The sequence below is a fragment of the Mastigoproctus giganteus genome, chromosome 5 (assembly GCF_048544385.1).
Source record: "Mastigoproctus giganteus isolate SK-2022 chromosome 5, ASM4854438v1, whole genome shotgun sequence".
Classification (NCBI taxonomy): Eukaryota; Metazoa; Arthropoda; class Arachnida; order Uropygi; family Thelyphonidae; genus Mastigoproctus; species Mastigoproctus giganteus.
In genome coordinates this window covers 113,126,460-113,151,759 of record NC_143579.1, presented here as the reverse complement: position 1 = coordinate 113,151,759, position 25,300 = coordinate 113,126,460, and the positions used below count along the sequence as shown (strand labels likewise).

Genomic DNA, 25,300 nt, shown 5'->3' with positions numbered 1-25,300 from the left:
CATCGAAATTTTTATAATAGCATAAATGCTATTTACTCCCCCAACCCCGTCCATTGCCATTACCACATATAAAATACTTGTGCATATCGAAGAGAATTATGCATAGGTTATATGGTCCCACTGCTGTCTCGGTAGTTTCTGCCTATAAATAACACCTACATAACCAGCAATACCATAGCTTGGTAACCGGTGATGTACAGTTTGTGTCTTGTGCCATTTTGGCATCTGCATCGTAATTATGTTCTGACATCTCGAATGTACAAATTGAAGATACTTCGGATCAAAATGGAAATGTTATTTCTGTCAGAAGTATCAATACTATTACGAATGTGCAATTCTTCTGTTCATCGAAAAAAGAAACCTCTGTATATTAAATGCACACTGCAATTACCAAACATACTTCAATGAGACTTCAATGAGACATCAATCATAATAAATGTTTTTGGAAGTTCAGTTCTTTATCTTTCTAACTTACCGTATGCTGTGCTCAGAACGATCACCCGCGTGACTAATGCTGGAGAAGAGAGCAAGCAGTTGTAGTCCATCGACAAGGCATTCCTACCAGTATAGCTTGTCTAATAATACAATAGTATCAGTGGCGAAGCCGAATTTCAGAAGCAGACTCAACGTGTTCTGATTAAAAATCCTTGAACACAGTGTGACGCGTGGTTATTCCTCAGCTCGTTCAGGATATAGATGTGTAACAAGACGTTACCACTCCACCACTTGATCAGACTCTTTTAACGGTCCATCTGCTTTAACTTCACTTTTGGTAAGAAGTATACTTCTCTATTCCCTCGTCTATTGTGAACACATAATAATTGTCATATTCAAGTTTCTCATCACCAGTTTGAAGATTACCGTGTGTCAGTTAGTTCTACATGCATTGGCTTTAGTCGCTGACTGGGCTAGCCGGGTGGGTAAAGTGCCTGCCTGGCAACCCAAAGTTCGCGGGTTTGAATCCTGCCTCGGGCTTGGATCAAAGTACTGCAAAAACCTTGGGAGGTGCATTATGGCCACAGAAGCCGATGCGCCAACAACTACCCCCAAAAAAAAAACCCATTGGCTTTAGGTTCTGGTCAAGTTTTTAGCGAAGACATGCCCTCAGATTTAGAGTGGTTTAATTTTTTATTTTTTACTTTTTACTATGCCTACATGAGGTGTGATCAAAAATATTAAGGGATTGGACTAATGAAGAAGTGATGAAGCTTACTGGCTAATTTGGATGGATTTCCTTGATGTAGTCTGTGTTGTTGAAAATTAAATTCAATTTGGATGGAATTCGGAATGATCCACTAGTTTTCGTAACCCACTCAAATAAAATTCAGAAGATTTTTGAATCAAATCGGCTATTGACTACATCCGTCACAGTATTGTAACTGTCGAATTTCTGTCCTTTCAAGTCCTGTTTGAGATTTGGAAATAGAAAATAGTTTGATAGAGCCAAGTTCGATGAGTAGGGCAGATGATGTAATAGCTTTAACCACTGTCATGCAGTGTTGCCTTAGTCACAGATGCTGTGCATTATCTTGATAGGAGATGACTTCTTTGGCCAGTTCCCCATGCTTTGAGCTTCAATTCCTCATGGAAATATCTCAGTAGGTTAGAATAATACTTGGCATTGATAGTCATATCCAGGAAATCAACCATAATCAATCCTTTTTCATCCCAGATGCCATGAATTTCCTAGCCGACTTCTGCACTCAAAACTTTTTATGAAGGGGAGAAGAGGGACATTTCCACTGTTTTTAGTGTTTTGTTTCTGGGTCAAAGCACACTGAGTGGGCAGAAATCATGGGATACCTACCTAGTAACAGGTAGGCCCACTTCCGCCCAGATAAGGGCAGTCACACAGTGAGGCATTGAGTCCACTAGTTCATGACTGCGTTCCACAAGTATTTCCATCCATTCTTGCTGCACCGTTGTTTATAATTCTATCGCATTCCTAGGTGGAGGAGCCAAAGCTCGATCGGACCTTCCCACAGCATCTCAAAGATGCTTCACAGGGTTCATGTCTGGTGAATGGGGAGGCCATTCCATGGTGGTAGAATTTGCGGAATGCTCTTCGAACCTTGTTCTAATCATCACGGCTTTGTGGGGGAGGCGCATTGTCCTCCTGGAAGAGTCTATTGCCCTGTGGCTGCACGATGACCGTGAAGGGATGCAGATGATCTGCAAGGATGGACAGGTAACATGAATGGTTCAGAGATGCATCTAGATGGAGCAGATCTCCCAACGGGTGCATAGCTTCGTGTGGTTTCCACCAGATATGCACCCTCCCATCTGCTTGAAATAACTGGAAACGGGAATCATTGTACCAGGAATCCAAGGTCCAGTGCCGATGTTCTTTCACCCAGTTGAGGTGTAGAGTCGTGTGTAGCAATGGGACTCTGGTGGTTCGGTGGCTCACATAACCTATTGCAGCTAATGATCGACTGATGGTCTTGGTTGAGATGTTTCTGGCACCTCCCTCATTGAAGTCAGCGGTTATTTGTGCCACTGTCACTCACTGGTTGGTTGAAACAATGCGAGACAAGCGCCGATGGCCATGTTCATCCACCACCACCTTTCGCTGCTCACAGCGCTGTCCACAAAATGAGATGTTATTCCGGAAATGGCGTGTTCCTGATACACTTTTGATAATGTCAAACGGGAATGGTGCAATTTTCTGTACCATCTCCTCAATAGAGTGACCCATACATTGGGCATCCACTATAATCCCTCTTTCAAAGTCAGTTAATTCACAACGTTTATCCATCCTGACATCGAATTACTGTCTACGTGAATGCAGTGTACCTATATACCTACCGAGTGGTGGGTTCATCCACTAGCGAGAGGGGTGACAGCATTGCGTTTCCCAAAAATTAGGTATCCCCTGAATTCTGTCCGTTCACTATAAACTACACATCTCCGATGTATAGTTTATTGTGATATACTGCCCCCAAAAGCAAGCTTCATTAGCTTCAGAATGCTGCACAATGTCCCGACAATACCTCACACTTTTTCCCTTCTGATCTGCATTCAGTCCTTTAGGGACTCACCTCGAAGAAATCTTCATTTCTAAAACATTCACCACAGTATCATGAGCTTCTTCATGGGGGATGTTGAATGTTGTCAGTGTGTTTTTCTGTGGTTCTGCATGATCAGATCATGAATTGCATCTACCTTTGCAGGTGTTGACATGGTAACTGGCCTCCCACTGCGAGATGCATGTTCAATACTGTCTTATCCATGCTTAAGTTCTGCAAACCAGTTTTTAACCATGGCGTATAATCTAATAGATTCCCTTAATGTTTGCTGCATGTTTTCATGAATTTCTTTCAGTGACATTCCCTTTAAACGAAGGTACTCAGTGACTACTTGGTGCTAGATTCTCTCAACAGTCGCCATCCTTTTTGTCCACCTTCAACTCTTCAGTGCCCTCTGAAAAGGAGAAGAATATAGCTATAAACCTGAAATTTTCTGTGAACACACCAGAAGAGTCACAAGCACAGATAGCCAGGTGGGAAGGAGCACCAGTGCGTAGCACACGCTTCTTGATTAGACCGGGGTTCGAGCCCGTCACCACCAAATACGGAGGATGTTGAAAGGTCAGGGAATGACCACCGCATATTCCCGGAGCAATATGGCCTTAGTTGCTAATGCTCCTAAAAACCAAATAATAACAACAACAAGCACAGATTGGCAATATTGTCTTTAATGAAAACCTTTGTGATCTATATTGTGCTAAAAAATTTTAACACACCCTCATATATTAGCATTAGCATTAGTAGAGGCATTTGATGAAAGAAAGCAAGCTTATGCAGCATCAGCCAAAAAAAAAAAAAAAAAAACCACTTCCACTTCACCCCTCTGTTCATTTAAAATACCTGTCCAGCTGAGCCTTAAACTTATTTAGGCTATCAGTTCCACAACAAGGGATGGAAGTCTGTTCCACCAATCAACTACCCACTGGCTAAAGGCAAACTTCTGCACATCTATCCTACAACTGTCTTTCCTCAATTTGAATTTATGCCCTCTCAGGTGATTATTCTGAGCTAGAGGAAGAATCCCATCAGCATTGAGCATGCTCAAACCATTCAAGGCTTTATACACCTCTGTCAGATCACCTCGCTGGTGCCTAGTCTCCAGACACTGTAATTTGCAAAACTTAAGCCTTTCTTCGTAAGAGCACCCCTTTGTTCCATTCACTAATCTTGTTGCCCTTCTCTGTACTCGTTCCAGCAGCTCTACATCCTTCTTGAAATGAGGCCTCCAGACCTGTATACAGTACTCTAGGTGTGGCCTGACCATTGCCTTATACAAGGGAATAATCACCTCCTTATCCCTGCTGGAAAAATTCCTGTATATCATTGACAATACTCCATGAGCTACCCTTGCAGCCCGTCTGCACTGCTCAGAGAACTTCATATCTGCCTACACAACCACCCCCAAGTCCCTTTCATTCTCTACCACTGTCAGTATAGTACCACAGAGTCGATATGTTGCTCTGGGGTTGCTCTTTCCCATGTGTAGTACTTTACATTTGTCAATGTTAAACTTCTTTTGCCACCTCTCAGCCCATCTGCTCAACCTTTCCAGATCCTGTTGCAGCAGCATAGTGTCAGTAGTGTCCCTGACAACCCTGCCAACCTTTGTATCGTCTGCAAACTTGGACATTAAGCTTGATATACCATCATCAATATCATTTATAAATACAGAAAACAATAATGGACCCAACACTGAGCCCTGAGGGACTCCACTAATAACATTAGTCCACGATGAGCAGTGTCCATTGATTACCACTCTCTGTCTTCTCCCCCTCAACCACCCCTTTATCCGTAGCAGCAATTTGCCTCCAATGTCACACTGCTCCAATTTGTGTAGCAGTCTTCTATGTGCAACAGTATCAAAAGCCTTTCTAAGATCCAAGTATATAATATCAAAGCTATTCCCTGCATCCAGTTCTTTTGTGACTGCATCATAGTATCCAATCAAATTGGTCAGGCAAGACTTCCCCTTAACAAAACCATGCTGTGTCCGAGCTATAACTGAAGTCTTGTCTAAATGATCCTGCAGTGCTTCTTTAACCAGTGCCTCCATTAATTTTCCTGGAACAGAAGTTAAGCTCACCGGTCTATAATTACTTGTGTCAGCCTTTGATCCTCCTTTGTGAATTGGGGTCACATTTGCACATTTCCAGTCTATGGGTACCTCCCCTGAGTCCAAGGAAGCTCTCATAATTATGGCTAAGGGTTTGCTTACTTCCTTTGCTGCCTCCTTTAATATAACTGGATAGATCCCATCCACACCGGGTGCCTTTCTTGTGTTTATCTTCAACAGTTTCTCCTCCACTTTACTCCCAGTTATTTCAAGATTCTGTAGCTTACTGCTAGAGTTGAATACACCTCTAGCATTCCCCTCGCTGAATAACTCTTCATGTGTGAATGTCGATGCAAAATATTCATTTAATTTGTTAGCTATCTGAGCAGGATCATCAACAGTTGACCCATCAATATCAAGTGGACCAATCTGATTCATCCCCTTCCTTCTAGAGTTTACATAAGTAAAGAACTCTTTGCTGTTTTTCTTTGCATCCCTTGCCAAGGATTTCTTGTAATCTGCCTCCGCCTGCCCAACCTCCTTTGTAACTTGGTTGCATATCAACTTCTATCATAGGCTTCTGTGTCATGTGTTAATTTGTAAGTATCCCATGCATTTTTCTTCTCTGCCATATGCCTCATTAGTTCATCTGACATCCATTTTGGCCTAAACCTTGAACAATATTTCTTAGTTGGTATGTAAAGCCTAGTAGCTTCCAAGATAAGTTCTTTGAATGCTTCCCATTTTGAATTTGCTGTTGGTAACATCATCAGTTGGTCTCACTGTATAGAATTTAAATACTGTCTCAGTCCATCGTAGTTACTGTCTCAGTCCATCGTAGTCGCCTTTACGGAAGCAATAACCCTTCCCTTTACCCCTAATGATAGTTACCTCTTTGAGTAAATCCCACTTCAGCACACTGTGGTCACTGCCACCTAGTGGTTCATTTATCTGCAGATTCTTAATGCATGAAGAATCACTGCTGATAATCAAATCAAGAGTATTACTCCCTCTAGTTGCCTCCCGAACATGCTGATGTAGAAAACAATCATCCAATAAATCCACAAAAGCCCTGCTAGTGTGTGAGTGACCAGCCCCCAAATTCCAGTCAATATCTGGAAAATTAAAATCTCCCATTATAAGACTCTCTGATTTACTGGCCCACTCTATTTCCCTGTACAGTTTCTTATTATACTCGTCAGAGTCATTAGGCCTATAGCACACTCCTACTCTCAATTTTGATCTCCCAATGCTTATGTCACACCAAACTGTCGACTGGCTTCACTTCCTTGGTTTTTGTGTTTCTTAACTAATAGCATAACTCCTCCCCCCCCTTCCTACCCTGTGTATCCTTTCTGTAGACGTTGTACTCCCCAAATTCCAGTTCTGCATCCCTTATATCTGTGTGACACCACGTCTCTGATATCCCAACAATATCTGCCTTTGATGTTTTGAGCAATACCTCAAATTCATCAAATTTATTTACTAAACTCCTAGCATTGGTGTACACGCAAGTATACCTGCACCCGTTTCTATTCTTAGCTACCCTAACACAACCCATGTGTTTACTTGTACTGCAATGGCTAAATATGATAAGCACAATCTTCACATTTGAGATTTTCTTGCTTTGTTGAGTCTTAGGAATGAGTCCTCCCTTGAGGGGCCTGAGCCCCTGTATCTGTGGCATAGCTATACACCCATGATTCTTTACTAGTAATGTTGAAAGAAAGAAAGAAAGAAAGTATGCATTATCATCATCATATTGATGAATATTCCTATGTTAGAACTCAACTGCTCTCTATGAAGAAGTGAGGCCCAAACTTGGCTGAAATTTGTCACATTCTGAAATCTTGTGTTAAAATTGATCGACGTTATAGGAAGTAACAATTTCACTATCAACTTCGGGGATAGTTACACTTCAGCTTCTCATCATATCACAAACACGAACATTAATGAATGAATCATTAGTTTTTCAAATTCAAGAGTGATTAGTGCAAAGATCATCTCTGACAGAGAGGCAGACCTCTAAACATTGTTAATTATTGAAAAGTATTTGAATATCACATTTTAGAATCTTCTCTGAAAGATATTTTAATATTTCATGGGTTCTGTTCCATTTTTCTCTAATTTGAAACCACATTTGATGCAGATTCACTGCTCAGTAAAATCAATCATTTTAAAATGGGATGAAAAAGACAAAACACTTTCAGTAAATGCTAATTCAGATCTAGTGCAAATAAATGGGTAATTCATTTGTTACTATATCTAGATGAATTACTAAATGTGTTGCAACTTGCTACAAAATTAAAATAACACTGCAATTTCAAAATACAAAATCATTCCCCAGTTTTTGATCACACCTGATATATATGATTATTTATTTATGTTTGTTTAAAATGGAGGCATCCAAATTGAACCCTCCCCCAAACATAACCATGCTGACTTGGCTGGTGACAGTGCAGGTGTGTGTGTTTATGTGAACTGCAAATTCTTACTTCACAAAGTCCATGACTGTAATATGGGCCATTTTTAACATATATTTTAATACTTAAATTTAATGTTTTTAAAATGCAAATTTTTTTTTTTTTTTTTTTTTGCCAGTGTGGATGGGGAAGCCCCTGAAGAAAGTCCCAGTACATACAGATATGCTCTTTTAACCGCTTGTAATTTCTGAAGTGTTAATTAAATTTTCTACCACCACAGTGGAGTGCGATATTATTTATTTTCCTTGATGCAGAACAAGTATTCTTTTAACTGAAGTAAAAACACTAGTTAATGCATGTGATCACAAAGAGTTGATGTCTCTTACTTAAAAGTTATATAAAACAAAAAGCAACCTGGTTGAACTTTCTTCTTGGCAGAACTTTCTTCTGGCAAAACTTTCTCTCTCTCTCTCTCTCTTGAACCTGAACTAGTTGAGGTTTGGCGCCTCCGTAGCCAGGTGGGAAAGAGCAGCAGTGTGTAGCACATGCTTCTTGATTAGACCGGGGTTTAAGCCTGTCACTACCAAATATGGAGAATGCCAAAAGGTCAGGGAATGACCACCCACCGCATATTCTCGGAGCAATATGGCCTTAGTTGCTAATGCTCCTAAAAACCAAATAACAACAACAACAGTTGAGGTTCAAGAGAGAAAGTTTTGCCTGAACATTGTAAAACACTGAAAAGTCTTTAAACAACACATTTCAGATATTTTCTGGTTTTTTATATTATTTAAATTTATCTTATTTCTGTATTGAGGTTCTCTTTACTTTTAGGCATCTGCAATAGGGGATGACCCACCATGCTCCAAAAGACATAATTTTGCTTTTGATATGGATGCTGAATCAGAACCAGTGGAAGAAATTCCATCTCATGACCATGAATCTGATACTGAAGGAGATGAAGGTTTAACAGGAAGTTGTGCTGCAGATGATGGTATCTTCATTTCTGTTTCAGGAGCAATTCAGGCTGTAGATGACTCTATATTTGCAGAAAAAAGAGTTGCTCTTGCATCAAATAAAGTTGATTCTGTTACTGCAGTGAGGTATGGTAGATTTCATTGAAGCTACTATCATGGGAACTGATTATTTATTTATATTTTTTTTTTTATGGTTTCCACAAACATGGAAAGTTAAGCTTATTGGAACCTGTACTACAGGTTCCAATTCTTAAAACTTAATAAAGTTAATATAGGAAAAAAATAGGTTTCTTGATATGCATTCATAACACTAATGGCTTACAAACAAAGTGAAAAGTAAAGGAGGTTTAGTAAAGTAGTGAGAGTCAGGTAGTCTGAGGTAGTTGATCATCCCATTCTTGTAGAAAGAACCTTGAACTAATATCTGAGAGTATGAATCGCCAATTTAAAATAATATGAAAGTATGATAAATAACAAGCTAGAAAAAAAAAAGGTACATACATTATATAGTAGAGCATCATACATAGTCATAAGTCATGCAATGTATGATATTTATAGATTGTACAGACCTAGAAAATGACTGGTGATGAATGAAATTAACAGAAACATTGTGCCATAATTAAGATGTAGTTGGACAAAGTGTGTGGAAATTTGGTAAGAGATCTTTAAATCAGTATGATCTGTGAAAATTTTTTTAAAATTCATAATATTAAGAGCTTTATTTAAGTGATATTGTAAATAAGACAAAGGAAAAGCTGACAAGTTGAATGCAGAATTTTCTAATGTTAAGAATAACAATATTGGAATAATTGATTAGCAAACCTGATACATTGAGATAGGATGATATTCGATTGAACATTTTTAGAGATATTAGTTACCCATTGGAGAAAACTAACTACATCAATATTGAAAGCATCACATTTATTATATCGATTAATAGCTTTATGTTGTCCTTTGGTCCAGTCACCTGTGGAAACTTTCCTAATATGGATCAATATTGTTTTTGCTGATCTTATTGAAAATTGTTCAAAAGGTTACTCTAAATCTTTCCATCATAAATCCGTCAAACACTGTAATCTTGCCAAAATAAAGTTCAATTAAAAAATTTTGTTTTTTTTTAAGTCAAGGAAATAAAATATCCTAAAAGTTAAAATATCCCAAATTACCTCTTGCAAAAACAGTTATGCCCAGATACCTAGAAAAATATTGGAACAACTACTTAAACCTATCGTGAGCATTTTGCCTAATAATAGAATTATACTCAATAATTTACCTGTTTTGGAAGCTTTACATACCAGTAACATTGAATATATTCAAACCTTTGACTTTCATAAGGTTTTCAGCAGTCTTAGTCTGTTGAATTTAAAAACAGTTCTTCAGGAACGATGCCAGAAGTATAAATATGAAGTCACATATAATGCCACATATTGAAATAATTTTGTCTTTGATAGTAATATTGTTTACCAGCAAATGTATCATTGCTAATGTGTATCTCTGCTAGCTTGAAATTTCTCTCCCAGAGTACATTATTCTGTTTAGATATGGTGATGATCTCTGTGTGCTCAACTATCCAGATTTTCTTGAAGATTTTGGCCAATTACTTAGTCCTGCATATGTTTATTGATAAAGTACATACCACTACTAATTTTTATAATAATCATTATGCCTTCAACTGTGCGGTGGATAATTTTTCTCACTGGTTATCCAATATCTCCAAAACTGTTCACTTTAATATTATCCTCTCTCAATGTATCGGGATTTCTATTTGTAATGTTTCCAATATTGCTATCGATAAAAATTAAAAAATTCTATGCTAAGATCCATCGGGAACTCTTTTCATTTGTTTTATTTGCAATATCAGTTGCAGAACTCTTAATATTTTCAATTTAAAAAAAAAATTTTTTTTGTAGATCATATTACTTATGTAAACTCTAGAAGGAAGGGGATGAATCAGATTGTGCCACTTGATATCGACAGTTCGATTGTTGATTAACCTGCTGAAGTAGCTGAAAAACTGAATGAGTATTTGGCATCTACATTTACACATGTCTGTAGGGAAGTGGAGGCCAGAAGCTTATAAGACTAGCAGGGAGCTAAATGATTTTGTAATAATTGAGGGCAAAGTGGAGAAGAAATTGTTGAAATTGAAAAAAAAAAAAAAAAAAAAGGCACCTGGGGTGGATGGAATCTATCCAGTTATATTAAAGGAGGCAGCAAAGGAAGTAAGTAAACATTAACCATAATTATGAAAGCTTCCTTGGACTGCAGATGTGCAAATACAGTGGGCCCCAACATCAGATGGTAATTCGTTCCACAAAACCCATTCTATGTTGAAAATATTGTAAGTTGAAACCAATAATACATTGATTTTCTGTAATTTGTTCCTCAACAACACATAAAATAGGTATTTCTTACATGTTAAAAATTAGTGATAAAATATCTTAAAATAAAAACCAAACAAATTAGCATTTACCTTTGACTTGAAGTGCAGAGCTGTTGAAATAAATGGTGGCGTAGTGGTGATGGTGGGACTCTATATCAAGAGTCAGGTGTCTTTTGTTGCTACTGATAAAGAAACTGTCCAAATTGGACTGTTTTTTACGACTTTTTTTTAGATCTCTGAAGTAAGAAATGACTTTGTCCTCCATTTTGCATATCATGAGTTCGGTGTTTTCAATGTTGGGGCATTTTTATCATTTCTCTTAAACATTCACAACAAGAAATGACAGTCTTCAGCTGACACTTTTTGGGTGTATTTTTCTTCCTCTCTAGTGTCACTCTCCTTAATTTTCTCCAACTCTTGTAGCTTCTCTGTTGTTAGCTCATGCTGATGAGCGTCAATAAGGGCCTCCCCATCCTCTTCGCCAAGTTCTAAACCCATTGATTTTTCAAGAGTGACAATATCATTTGTAAAAGCACCATCATCTTCAAATCCGTCAATGTTATGGATAATTAACGGCCAGATGTTTTTCAAGGCTGAATTTAAGAACCTGGTGGAAACATCATTGCAAGAACTTACAATCAGCCTCACACAATCCAGCATGTTGAACTTGAACCTCCGAAAATCTTTGAGGGTGACAGCATTTGGAAGTTTGCAATCACTTGGTGGTCCATTGGTTGAAGAAGAAGAGTGGTGTCGGGTGGCAAAAATTTGACTTCAAAAAGTCAAATTGTGCCCCGAGATTGAACAAGGTTGGGATCATAGCATGGTGCATTATCCAGCAGGACCAGCTCCTTCACAGGAAGCTTATTTTTCTCAAGATAACTCTTCACCGAAGGACAGAAAAAGTCAAGCTCCCATTCATAGAAGGCATATCCTATAACCCAGGCCTTCTTGTTACTGCGCGAACATGTCTTTGTCAACGTTTTGTTGTTTAAATACTCTGGGGGTATTAGACTGATACAACAAGCAAAGGCTTCAGCATAAAATTGAAGAGGCATTGGCACCCAACAGGAGAGTGAGCCTATCATTCATAGACTTATTCCCAAGTAAACTAGCTTCATCCTCAGTGATGTACATTCTCCTGGGCATTCACTTCCAGAAGAGGCCGGTTTCGTCAATGTTAAAAATCTAGTGGGTAAGATAATCCTCCTGATCAACAAACTCTTGGAATTCAATTTTAACGATCTCAGCTGCTTTTTTATCAGTACTGGATGCCTCCGCATGCCTTACAACACTTTTGACATTTGCCCATTTTGAAGCTCTCAAACCAGCCTCTGCTGGCTTTATAGTCTTCAAAGCAAACAGCACTGCCACTGGTTGATGGAGCTTTAAGTTTCAAATCATCACAGATCTGAAATAATCATATGACTGATGTTCTGCATGCCACACGTTGAACAATAATGTTGTTAAACAATAAAAAAGATGCTAATTGGTTGAGAACAATTGTAGGAGTGATGTTCCGTGCACCACGTGTCTGAAATTTTTCAACCATGTATCGTTCCATCTACATTGGAGAGCCATCGGTACCTGCAAATATCATCGATTCTTAAAATAAACGATCGTATGAAAGGTATATCAGTTCCTGAGAATATTGGATGTCGATGTCATTGTAAATCGAGGCCCCACCATATGTCCCCAATTTACAAATAGAGAGCAAAGGGTGACACGAGTAATTACAGGCCTGTTTGTTCAACTTTTCTTCCAGAGAAAATAATGGAATTACTGGTTAAAGAAGCACTGCAGAATCATCTAGACAAGACTGCAGTTATAGTTCAGACAAAGCATGGATTTGTTAAAGGTAAGTCTTGCCTGACAAATTTGATTGGATACTATGATGTGGTCACAAAGGAACTGGATGCAAAAAATAATTTTTAATATCATATACTTGGATTTTAGGAAAGCTTTTGATACTGTTCCACATGGAAGACTAGTGTACAAATTGGAGGAGTATGGCATTAAGGGCAAGTTGCTGTAATGGATAAAAGGATGGTTAAGTGGGAGAAGACAGAGTGGTAATCAATGGACACTGTTCTTCATGGACTAATGTTATTAGTGGAGTCCCCCATGGTTCGGTATTGGGCTCAGGGTTGTTTTCTGTATTTATTAATGATATGCATGAAAGTATATCAGGTTTAATGTCTAAATTTGCAGGTGATACAAAGGTTGGCATGGTTGTAAATGACAATAATGATAGTATACTACTGCAACAGGATCTAGAAAAGTTGAGCAGAGAGGTGGTAACCGAAGGTGGCAACTTTAACACTGACAGATGTAAAGTACTGTTTATGGGTATCAGTAACCCCAGAGTAACGTACCAACTGTGTGGTAATACACACAGGGTAGTAGAGAATGAAAAGGACCTGGAGGTAAGTGTGCAGTCAGAAATGAAGTTTTTTGAGCAGTGCAAACAGGCAGATAGCATTTCAGACTCCCAGGTAGCAAGCTGTGCTTGCTACCTGGGAGTCTGAAGTTCCATCTGCATTTTAGACTCCTAGGTAGCAAGCTGTGCTTGCTACCTAGGAGTCTAAAATGCAGATGGAACTGATATTCAGGTGACAATCAAGTCAAGTGGACCCAATTTCGGTGAAGTCTGGACGATCTGCGACAGCAAAATCCTCTGCTTGCACTTTCACAATGGTGGAACTGTTAGTAATCCTTGTGCATGGGGGTCATATCCCCATGCACAAGCACACTGTGGGTGTTCACTCAGGTGTGGACCAATGTAAGCAGGAGTCGAAGTGTGGTGCCCACACCACAAGGAAGAATGTCTCCCACTGTGTTACCAGGCAATACTAGGTGGTAGATGACTCTCATCAATTGGTGCAATACCACCACTTTGCTTTATTGGAGGCTTGAAGTGGTGGAACCCATGTTTAGTCTCCAGAGCTAAGTTTCAGTCAACCCTCCCCCATCACTTCCATCATGCAGTATGATTAATGTCTTTTGAGGTATGATGAACATCGTGGCGAGATCCAATCTTCCTTACATTTTGAGGGTACAGCTCTAAAACAGTGTTCACGGTCCAGCCACTAGTTACTACACCGGACCGAACCTATTGGTAACTCTTTAGGAGGCTTCCGGATCAGCTAGTGTATAATCTTGCTACCTCTACTCTGCCAGACAGTGACTAGAGGGAGTCTGAGTAGTGTATATGCAGGGGGAATTGTCAACCCCACGTTATGTCATGGATCTGGAGAGCAAAGTTTCCGGCATTCCCCTCCCCCATACTTCTCCGTCAACCCATGCAAGGTACTAAGTACTATAGGTTTTGATACCTTTCGTGTTTGGGGTTTTCATTAAAAAAAAAAATATATATATATATATATTCTTACCATGTGTAGGCCATATTCAAAAATTTCATTACTTCATACAGCATGCCCCCCCCCCACTTTTTCTGACTGTTGAATACACCATGAATTGTCAAACTAATAGAGAAAGCTTATCTGCGAAAATATCTAAACCTCCCAAACACTTGTTAATTAATTTCACAAATATACACGGTCTCAGTTCTAATCTCAACGATGTCCATTTCCACTTACAGTCTACCAAACCCCATGTACTTTTTCTGACAGAATCTCAGTTACCGGTTGCATATGTCCGTTTCAATGTCCCCTGTCAGAGACTTGGTAATTTGGAATCTCCTCTTTTCGATCTTCTCTGGCTTATTATTATTATTATTATTAATAATAATACCCATATGGTGCAAGGAAGCCTGGGGCTTATGCTGCACCAGGAAAAAAAATAATAAAATTCCCAAGTTACCCTGAGAGAGAGAGAGAGAGAGAGAGAGAGAGTCAAAAGTAGAAGGGAATCACCAAGAAAGAGAAGAATGATGATATCCAGCTCAGGACCCTAGGTGTGCCAAACCCATACTCACCAGATGTGAGCCCCAAATCCCTCTACCTCATTCTGTCAAATTCATCTGTTGTCTCTACCATTCTCCCAACTCCACTAATCACTTGGAACTCTTTGACTTCCTCTCTTTGCAACTTGACTTTCTCCAGTCCAACTATCCTAACAGTGAGATAATTTTCCTTGATGATTTTAATGTTCACAACTCCAGCTGACTTCCATTTTCTAGTGACACAGACCCAGCTGGCCACCATGCTAAGGCTTTTGCAATTAATAATGACCTACACAGATTGTTCATATACCTACCAGCATACCTGACAATCCTAACTATACAGTCAACATGCTTGATCTTTTTCTCACAAACAATCCTAAGTACACTCAAAGTGAGTGGTCCTTTAGGCACCTCAAATCACGATGCGATTGTCTCTTCTTCAGTATAGCCGTTATCTTATGGCTATTCCAAACCTTGTGTTGTTTGGCATTACAAGAATGCAAAATGGGATGACCTGCGAGATTTCTTTTCCTTGGTTGGATTGCTGTTTCTAAACTTCTGATGTCACATTTGCTCAGATCGTGTAAGTGTAATTATTCTTGTAGGAATGGAATCCTTTATTCCACACTCCACGTTAAAATCTCATCCTTTATCTAAACCTTGGTTTTCCAATAAATGTGCTAAGGCTGTTCAAGAGAAGAATGTCGCATATCGTAATTGGCTTGTTTCAAATTCTTCTGTTGCCTGTGCCAAAGCTCGCAACAATTGTAAAGCAATTATTAATCAGTCCAAACTGGATTTTGAACAGGCTAAGAGTGAAAAACTTGCCCTAATGGTAGCCGAGCATTCTGATCTCTTGCCAAAGCTGTTGGCCACAACTTTTGCCTATCTCTGCTCCCCCTGTGAAAACCAGATGGTTCTAATGTCACTTCAGCCAAAGATAAAGCTGGTCTGCTAGCATCCCATTTTTTTTCCAATTCATGTATCATGATCTTGGTAAAACACCTCCCACCATTCTCAGCACACCCCATTCAATGCCTCCTTTGGTCTTCCGTCAAGAGGATGTCAGAAAGATTTTGACGAATCTCTATGCTAAGAAAGCTCCATGACATGATGATAATTCTCCACTTGTTCTCAAAACCAGAGCTCCTGAACTTACTCCTGTTCTTTGCTGCCTTTTTTCACTTTCTTATTCCAAAGGTGTATGTCCTTCTGCTTGGAAATTTGCTTATATCCAGCCAGTTCCTAAAAAGGATGACAAAACCCTCCCAACAAATTATTGTCTCATTGCAATTACTTCTATTTTTTTCTAAAGTAATGGAGAAATCAATTAACCGTCAACTCTTAAACTATCTAGAAACTTTCCGTCTGATCAACAATTGCCAGTATGGATTCATTGGTGATATTCTGGCTTATGTTACCCATTTATGGACAAATTCAATGGAAAAGTTCTGTGAAACACCAGCAGTTGATCTTGACATCACAAAGGCTTTCGATCGTGTTTGGCTTAAAGGTCTTCTAAACGAGTTTTGAAGACCTTTAAGCCATTACAAAAAACAGTTGGCAAACCATCTTATGGTTTGCCAACTGTTTTTTGTAATGGATTATCCAGTTTTCTCTCTGAATGCTCACTGAGGGTGATGGTAGATGGTAGATGGCTCTCTGTCTTCTAACTTTTCCACCACTAATGTTGGTGTCCCCCAAGGTTCAGTTCTTTCCTCCACTCTTTTCCTCTTCTATATTAATGACCTTCTTCTATAACTATGGAAATCCTATCCATAGTTTTGCTGATGATAGCACATTGCATTCCACTTTCCAGTTTGGGAAACCTTGCCCTGTTCAATCAGCTTAAACTTCTCGAATATCTGCATTATCTGGAGATAGACAATCGTTAAATGCCTATCTCCATGTAGTTCCCCAATGGGGCAATGACAACTTGGTCGATTTCGATCCTTCTAAAACTCGGTCCTGTCTTATATCTTGCAAAAAGGATTCTTCTCTCCTGTGCTTATCTTTGGTGACACTCCTATTTCTAGGCAAGATGATATACAGTAGACTCGATTTTCTGGGATAGAGGGTAAAATGAAATTCCTGAATAATTAATTTCCTGATTAATCCAAAAATACAGTAAGTCCCCGACATACGTAAGAGATGCATTCCAGGGCTTCTTCCGTAAGTCAAGTTTTACATAACTCGGGAATGACTGATAAAATATTGCTACTATATCCTTCATATGCCGAAATTACAAAAACCACATAATATCCTCAGAAGAATGAAGAAAAATAGTTATATTTTTAATTAGTTCAATTAAAAACTTTACCTGGGGATAGTGGTGATGTGGCAGATAAGAAAAGAAAACATAAAAGTAAGAAAAAACGCATGTTATTGAACTGCAAAAACTGATATATATTTTGTAGCCTTGGTTATTATAGTTGACCTTCATTGGTGCCAACCACTTCTCGTTTGTTTGTAATGGTTTGTTATTTGGTTTTTTAGGAGCATTAGCAACTAAAGCCATATTGCTCCTGTAATATGCAGTGGTCATTCCCTGACCTTTCCATATTTGGTGGTCACGGGCTCGAACCCCGGTCTAATCGAGAAGCATGTGCTACGCACTGCTGCTCCTCCCCACCTGGCTACGGAGGCACCTCCGCTTCTCGTATTCTGTCTTTCTCCTTTATTGTGTTCACTGTTGCCACTGGCAAATCTGAATGCCGTGCGATACTTGTTTGGCCATTTTCATACATCCTTATTATTTTACTTTTCTGATCGAATTCGATCACTCTTCTCTTCTTGATAGATTTACTAGTACCATTGTCACTTATTTTCTTAGTCAGCACCATGATAACAGTCAAAATTAAATTTTCTGAAAAGAACTTCACAGGGTTAATGGGAAAACTCACTATTATCACTCCAGCGAGCTCGCATTTTACCAAAGCACATTTCTGGAGGTTACTTCCATAAAACAATAAAAACAATTTGAACTTTCCGGTTTATTGGGCTTTTCTGTTAGTGCATATAATTATAAACGGGTAGTAAGCTTGATCGTATTGCATTTGTGATAATACCGATAACTGGAATTCTGTGGGTTTTTATGTTATTGTGGTGAAATGTGTTTCCCCTTCACTGCAATCTTCAGTCATATAAATAATGTAACGTAAGTCCGAAGGTACATAAGTCGGGGACTTACTGTATCAAAAAATGTTCAGCAACCTACATGAAAAGTATGGTGATAGATACAAAATGAAAAAACTTACCATGCACTACTTTGTGTCCAATATGCAAGCAGTGTGTATTGGGCACGCATTTATTTTTTACAATGTCGATTTTAAATCTAATTGCTTCTCTTTATTTTTTACAACGTTGGTATGGTTTGGTCACCTACATTATAATGGTTCTTTAGAGATTTAACGGATTTGTGCCATTTTGAAAATTTTTGTTTAATTGAAAGCAAGACTTTTGTGTTTTGCCCACCATTTTCTCGATTTCTAAACAAAAAGAATCTGACATTCCTGACATAAATAATAAAACAAAATTTGTCCTTTTGCTGTCCGACGGAACAGAACAATCAACATGATGCACTAAAACAAACTAAACATTTGGGGTTTTTTTTTTTTTTTTTTTCCTCTTTAGTGACAGGTGTGAAGACAATGGGGGTTGCAAGATAATAGGCACACTAATCTCCCAGTGACGACTTATAACACCGCTTCTTATTGCTTGTTTAAGACTTGCGAAACATGTTTACACCTATTCTAGTTATTACTTGAATTTTATGATTTCTGGTTGATTTATGTTTCTTCTAAAGAGGTCTTCACTTTGTATACAAATCACATATTTCACCCTTCCATGGAATATTGTTCCCACATCTGCGGCAGTGCCCCCAAAACCTCTCTCAGGCTTCTAGATTCCATTCAGAAGAGGGCAGTTAGGTTAATAAATAAGAGTTTCTCCACTCTCTGTCTCATAGATATACTGTTTCTGCTTCGTGCCTTTTCTACAGATACTTCCATTGGCACTGTTCTTCTGATTTGGCTTCTGTGATTCCTGCTCTCTCTTTCAAAACAGTCCGAACACATGCCGCCACCATCCAACATCCATTTACTGTCCAACTGCAAACTCACAGAATCAACTTTTCATATTCCTTTTTTATTCATTCAACTGCTGTTTTCTGGAACAACCTTCCTTCATATGTATTTCCTGAAAATTACAGTCTACAGAAGTTAAAGTCTGATGTCAACAAATATCTTTTTTCGTCTTCTCGACCTCCAACCTGTGTGTGGTACTAAGTACTATGGATTCTAATACCTCTCGTGTTTGGGGTAAAAAAAAAAGGTTGCAACAGTAGCCCATGGTGTCTTGTCAATGATATACAGAAATTTTGCTAGTAGGGATAAGGAGGTGATTGTCCACTTGTATAAAGCAATGGTCAGGCCACACCTTGAGTACTGCATGAAGGTTTGGAGGCCTGAGTTTAGGAAGGATGTACAGCTGCTGGAACGAGTACACAGAGGGGCAATGAGATTGGTAAGTTGAACCAAGAGTTGCTCTTACCAAAAAAGATTGAAGTTTTACACATTGCAACATTTGGACACTAGGCACCTGCAGGGTGATCTAATTGAGGTGTTTCTAAAAGAATAAAAGAAGTTTACTTCAATATGATTTGTAGAACACTTCCGTATAACACTGTCCAGAAATTAAAATGAACAAAACATTAAGACAAAATAATTAAAATAAATTTAAAACAATTAACAAATCAATCGAACAGAAAAACTAATTAAAATTTAACGTAAATAGGAAAAACAATTTTCCTTCCTGAAGCTAACAACGCTGGAATTTTCATTCGTGTGATCACAACATACAGTCGAAAATCGCTGTGAGCTTCAGGAAGGAAAATAGTTTTTCATATTTATGTTAATTAATTTTTAATTGTGTTCAATTGATTTTTTAAATTTATTTTAATTATTTTGCGTTAATGTTTTATTCGGTTTAATTTCTGGAGAGTGTTATACAGAAGTGTTCTTTGTTTCATATTGAAGTAAACTTCTCTTATTCTTTTACATCTGTTGAAATCAACGTAGAATGTATTGAGCATCATAACTCTGGTTTATACTATCTAATTCAGGTGTATAAGGCAGCATTTGTCAAACTGTGTTTTCCACGGAACACTAGTGTTCTGTGGGTTTTGAACAAGTGTTCCAGGAAAAATTGTAATAATAATTAAAAAAATAAAATAAATAAATTTTGCATATTTGTAGCGTAAACCACATTTGTATCATTATAATATTTAACATAATTTTTTTTCAGTTATTAATATACTGGCATAGACTAATAATCAATTGAATAGATCGTGGAACACTTTATTTTTGCGGGCTTTTGCATAGAGAAGTATGCGTAGAGGTAATGACACCTATGAAAAAGTAGCAATGTGGTGATCTCTGATGCTGTTCGTATGTGATTAACTTGGAGTAGACAGGTTGAAGGACAAGAAGAAGCAAACCAATATCATCACCAAACTTACTTCCTTGTATAAATTTTTCTTGATAATTATTAGTATTTTGAAATATTATTATTAAAATATGTGACCATAGATTTGTGGTTGAAAAAAGGAACTTTAAAATGAGAAGCAAAGTACTTCTAGTAGTGCAACTGTGGTCAGTGAAAATGAACACAATATTGTCACACTTCAAAGTGAAGATGAACAATCATAGCTTTTTGTTCTCCAAAAATCTGAAGTGAAAAAACAGGAACCAACTATTAAAAGACCAAAGTGAAAGTATGATGACAGTTATTTGATCTTTGGCTTTGTGTGTTGGAAATGTAGATGCTCCTGATGCACAGTGCATTGTATGTAATAAAATATTATGAAATAGTTCTTTAGATTCCACTAAATTTGTGTTTCATAAGTGTTCTGTGAATATTTTGTGAGATGAAAAGTGTTCCATGACTAAAAAAGTTTGGGAAACGCTGCTAGAAGGCCTTGAATGGTTTGAGCAAGCACATTGCTGATGAGATTCTTCCTCTTGGTCAGATTACTCAACTGAGGGAATATAAATTGAAATTGAAGAAAGACAATTGTAGAATAGATGTACAGAAATTTGCTTTTAGCCAGTGGATGGTTGATAGTTGGAACAAACTTCCATCTGTTGTAGTGGAGGTTGAAAACAAGGAGGTTGAAATTCAAGGCAGGACTAGACGAGCATTTGGAGTGAATGGATGGGTGAAATGGGAAGTTTTTTTTTTTTGACTGCTGCTATATAAGCTTGATTTCTTGCATCGTATGCCCCTACTAATGCTAATGCTAGTTCATGGAACTTTTTATAGGAATTGGATTTCCTACAACTGCTTTAATTTTCACTGTGATTTAGAGCTTATCAGTTTTCCGAACATGTATCAAGAAAGTATTTACTTCCTATATTAACCTTTTTTGCCTTCATGAAGTTTTCATCACTTTTTCTTTGGTGCTTTGTTTGCTAATTAACTTCTTATCTATGCTGAGTTTGTATTTATCATGAATCTAATTTCAATTTTTTTCCCTCTCCACTTGAGGTGCTATATATATTTAGCCACATTTAGTTTTGATTTCTCTTTGGCGCCTGTTCTGTTGAACTTTGCAGTAAGTGCTTAGGCTGTTGTATATACATTCTCTGTAGTTATATATTCGTTCTCTGTAGTATTAACTGTTAACTACATGCCTATTATACGATATTTTCTCCCTTTTTATGTGTGTTATGGCTTTGTGTCCTTATTTCTGATTTCATTAAATTTTGATTTTAGCTTCAATTTGGCTTGCATTTTACATTTCAAACAGGAAAACAATATTGTCATCGTTTTCTACAATCTTGATGGTGCTGACACCTTGATGAAGACACCAAGGTTGTAAGTTATATGACAATATCCTTGTTTAAATGTGATTTATTTTATTTCCTTGCTACTTTATTCCATTTCTATTTTTTTTTAAATTACTTTTATTACTTTTATAAAAAAAAAATTTTTTTTTCTTCTTTTTCTTCGACTTTACCACTAAACTAATATTCATCATGGTCATTGCGATTATTTTATTAATTTATTTTTTAAGTATACTAGTTTTTTAAGCAAACTTATAAGCCAGCAGATAACAAAAATTATAAGTTACTTTAATTGAAAACATTCCTGTTTCAGATTAGAATCAGTGAGTGAGCTGGCTCAAGTTTTAGCAGAAAAACCTTCAGAATATTCATACTTCGATCATAATTTGCTTTCTGCATGGGCTGGGCCTAATTACTGGAGACTCCGTCCTGCAATAAAATGTAAGCATTATGTCCATATTTATTTTCTTAACTGCAGTTATGGTAGTATACAAACATAAAAACCTTTTAAAAATCATCACATACAAAGTAAATGTTTGGATAATGACAAACTATTTTAGTACAGCTGGTCTTTGCTTATCATAATTTTTTCAACAAAGTGTACATTTGGTGAATTGATATTTGCATATGTAACTGCTGACAGTCTCTCTCTGTTTCTGTCTGTCTTTCTGTCCGTCCCTCCCTCCCTCTTCGGGACAACTTTCATGTAGTAACAATTTTGTTTGTATAGATTTAGTGGAGTTTTAGCTAGGTTAGATTTTATTTTTCAACTTTTAGCCATGTAGGGCTGACTGCTCCAATAATGCTGTTTTTCCACCTCTTCCCACCCATCCCAACAATTGCCCCCAGCTATGACTAGCGAAGGACAAATAACCATAGCAACAGAAATTACAGCCACTGCCAGCTGTGACCCTGACACCAGAAACCACATCCTACAACAGGAGGATATCTCAAGATCCAAAACGTCAGTAATTGTTAATACTTACACTAACGCTGTGTCTAATGGATTATAATTGCTGCCTGCAAAAACCCAACTCTTGTGACCCACAATAGCATGTATGCGGTCGAACAATGTTCCAACAAATGAAGCAACCGCTTTACTTCCCGGGAAAATGGGATAGTAATCTTTGCTACCAAGAAAAATACCCCTTTAGAGCAGTACCTAACAGTGATTGTGAAGAAAGTACCATCAAAAAATATTATTAATGCCTCCTGTGTGGTGGGAACCATGCAGGTGTATTTCAGCCACCCCTCATTGGTGCAAATTATCATGCAAAAGGGAATAGACATTGGTCATCATCACCTGGAAGCGACACTAATTGCCATAACATCAACAAAAGTTATGATATCAAATGTCCCACCTGAGATTCCTCATCAATTTCTCAGAGGAAGTTTATCCAAATATGGATTTGTTACTGGAAAAATACACACACACACACATACCCTCTGAGCAACTACTAAACTGGATTTTCACACATAAAAAGCTTCCACAAGCAAGCGTCGATTATGCATGTCACCAATAATGACGCAGCAAACAACATCCCTAAACTCATCAACACCGACTTAAATCAGATCACTCACATCGTCTGTACGTCCATTTCCTTTCAATGTTTCTTTTGCCATGAAGAGAGCCATATCAGGAAAAACTACCCACACATCTCCAACTGTGCTGAAAGTAATATCGAAATTCAAGTGAAACGAACCAGAGTTAGGTCGGGTCTACAAAGCGAGCTGACTTTTGGAGACAATGGGAATGCAAAAGAAACTATCAAACCCACCAGAGAAAGAAAATTTGAAGACTACAGGAGACCAGGATGGACTTGTTTCAGAAGACCCACCAACCAAAACGAGGCTTTTCTTGGAATCAACCCCCCCCCAAGGCAGTCTATATCAAAAGTCACAAACACAAGAAGACAATGAATATGCTGGTAGGAAAAGAGCAAAGCACTAACAAAAACAACAGAATTGATGAAAATAAATACAAAACACAACAGAAGTCAAATGGTCAGATCTCAAATAAGCCCAGCATACCATGAAGTATGGAAATAAATAATCAGTTAGAAAACACTCACAACTCGTATCGAGCAATTGTTTGAAAATAATGATCTGGCCCTTCTAAATGTGGGATCTAATACCTTTTTCCACATTGCTACCTGTACCTTTACTGCTGTTGATCTTTCCATCTGCTCAGCTTGTGTGTACATGGAAGGTTGAAGAAAACCTTTATGGCACTGATCACTTCCCCGTGATATCCACCATTTATAATGGGAGAAAATGCCACCAGTCTAGGATACCACAGTGGAAGATCAGTCACGCAGATTGGGATGCCTTTAGACATTTGGCCAAGTTTAAAATACTACCGCAGTCAGGCAGGAGCCAATTAACAGGGCAGTGAAACACATCACAGAAAGTATTGTCCGAGCAGCGGCAGTTGCAATCCCAAGGACATCGACCCAGTTTCCACGTTTTCCAAATGAAGAATGCACAGCAGCTAGGAAGGCTCATAACAAAGCATGGGGAATATTTCGTCATTACCCTACCACAGATAATTTAATAGCTTTCAAACGTGCCAGTGCCAAAGCATGTTGCATCAGACGTCAGAGCCAAAAGGAATCTTAGATTCGATATGCATCCTCCCTCACATGGTTTGCCAATCCCAAATCCATCTGGGACAAAGTCTGGAAAATGAAGGGCAAATACACATCACACCCTTCATTGATCCTTGAACATAATGGATGTACGATTGCAGGTCTAAATGCAATCGTGAACACTCTTGAGGAGACATTTGCTCAAGTGTCTTCAGAAACATCGTACCTCCCAGAGTTCCTGGTCCTCAAACAAAGATCAGAAAAACAGCGCTTCAAGCTGTATTCAAATGGCAGTGAGGAATACAATAAGCCTTTTACACAATGGAAGCTGAAAGCGGCACTCTCCCTATCTAAGGCAAGTGCCATTGGGCCAGATAACATCCATTATGAGATGACTAAACATCTTTCCTCAGAATCCATGGATCTCTTTCTCTGTCTCTATAATAGAATCTATGCTGAAGAGCACTTTCTAGACTCATGGTATATGGCAACTGTCATTGCTTTTCCGAAACTGGGAAACGATCCAAAAATACTAAAAAATTACCGTCCTATTGCTCTGACCAGCTGCCTGTGCATAATCCTGGAAAGAATGGTCATCGCTCGCTTTATGTGGTATTTAGAAGCGAATGACCTTCTTTCCAGAACACAGTGTGGCTTCTGAAGGAACAGGTCAATACTCGACCATTTAATCCGACTGGAAACATCTATACGTGATGCTTTCCTGAAACGTGAGCATCAGGTGTCAGTTTTCTTTGACATGGAAAAGTGTATGACACGGAATCTTAAAAGACATATAACTTTGGTCTTAGGGGGACACATTGCCATTTTTATTAAAAACTTCCTCTCTAACTGGTCTTTCCAAGTTCGTGTAGGATCCACTCTCTCTCGGCCATTTTGCCAGGAAGAGGGAGTTCCACAAGGATCAGTCCTTAGTGTTGCTCTTTTTGCCATCAAAGTAAAATATTACTGAACAACTTTCTCCAACTGTAAACAGTGTCCTCTTTGTAGATGACTTTAGCACATTTTCGCATTAATGCAATATGAGGGTCATTGAAAGACAATTGCAGCATGCCATTAACCACATCAACACTTGGGCAG

At 38.2% G+C, this 25,300-nt stretch overlaps 1 protein-coding gene across 1 annotated transcript in view; it reads left to right on the top strand.

Moving 5' to 3' along the window:
- barr (non-SMC condensin I complex subunit H) overlaps positions 1 to 25,300 on the top strand; it is a 462,459-nt gene that overhangs the window by 339,123 nt on the left and 98,036 nt on the right. The window contains exons 10-11 of the mRNA XM_090374633.1: positions 8,340 to 8,608; positions 21,928 to 22,055. Of these exons, the coding sequence (XP_090230759.1) occupies positions 8,340 to 8,608; positions 21,928 to 22,055 (397 nt within the window). The remainder of the gene's footprint in view (positions 1 to 8,339; positions 8,609 to 21,927; positions 22,056 to 25,300) is intronic.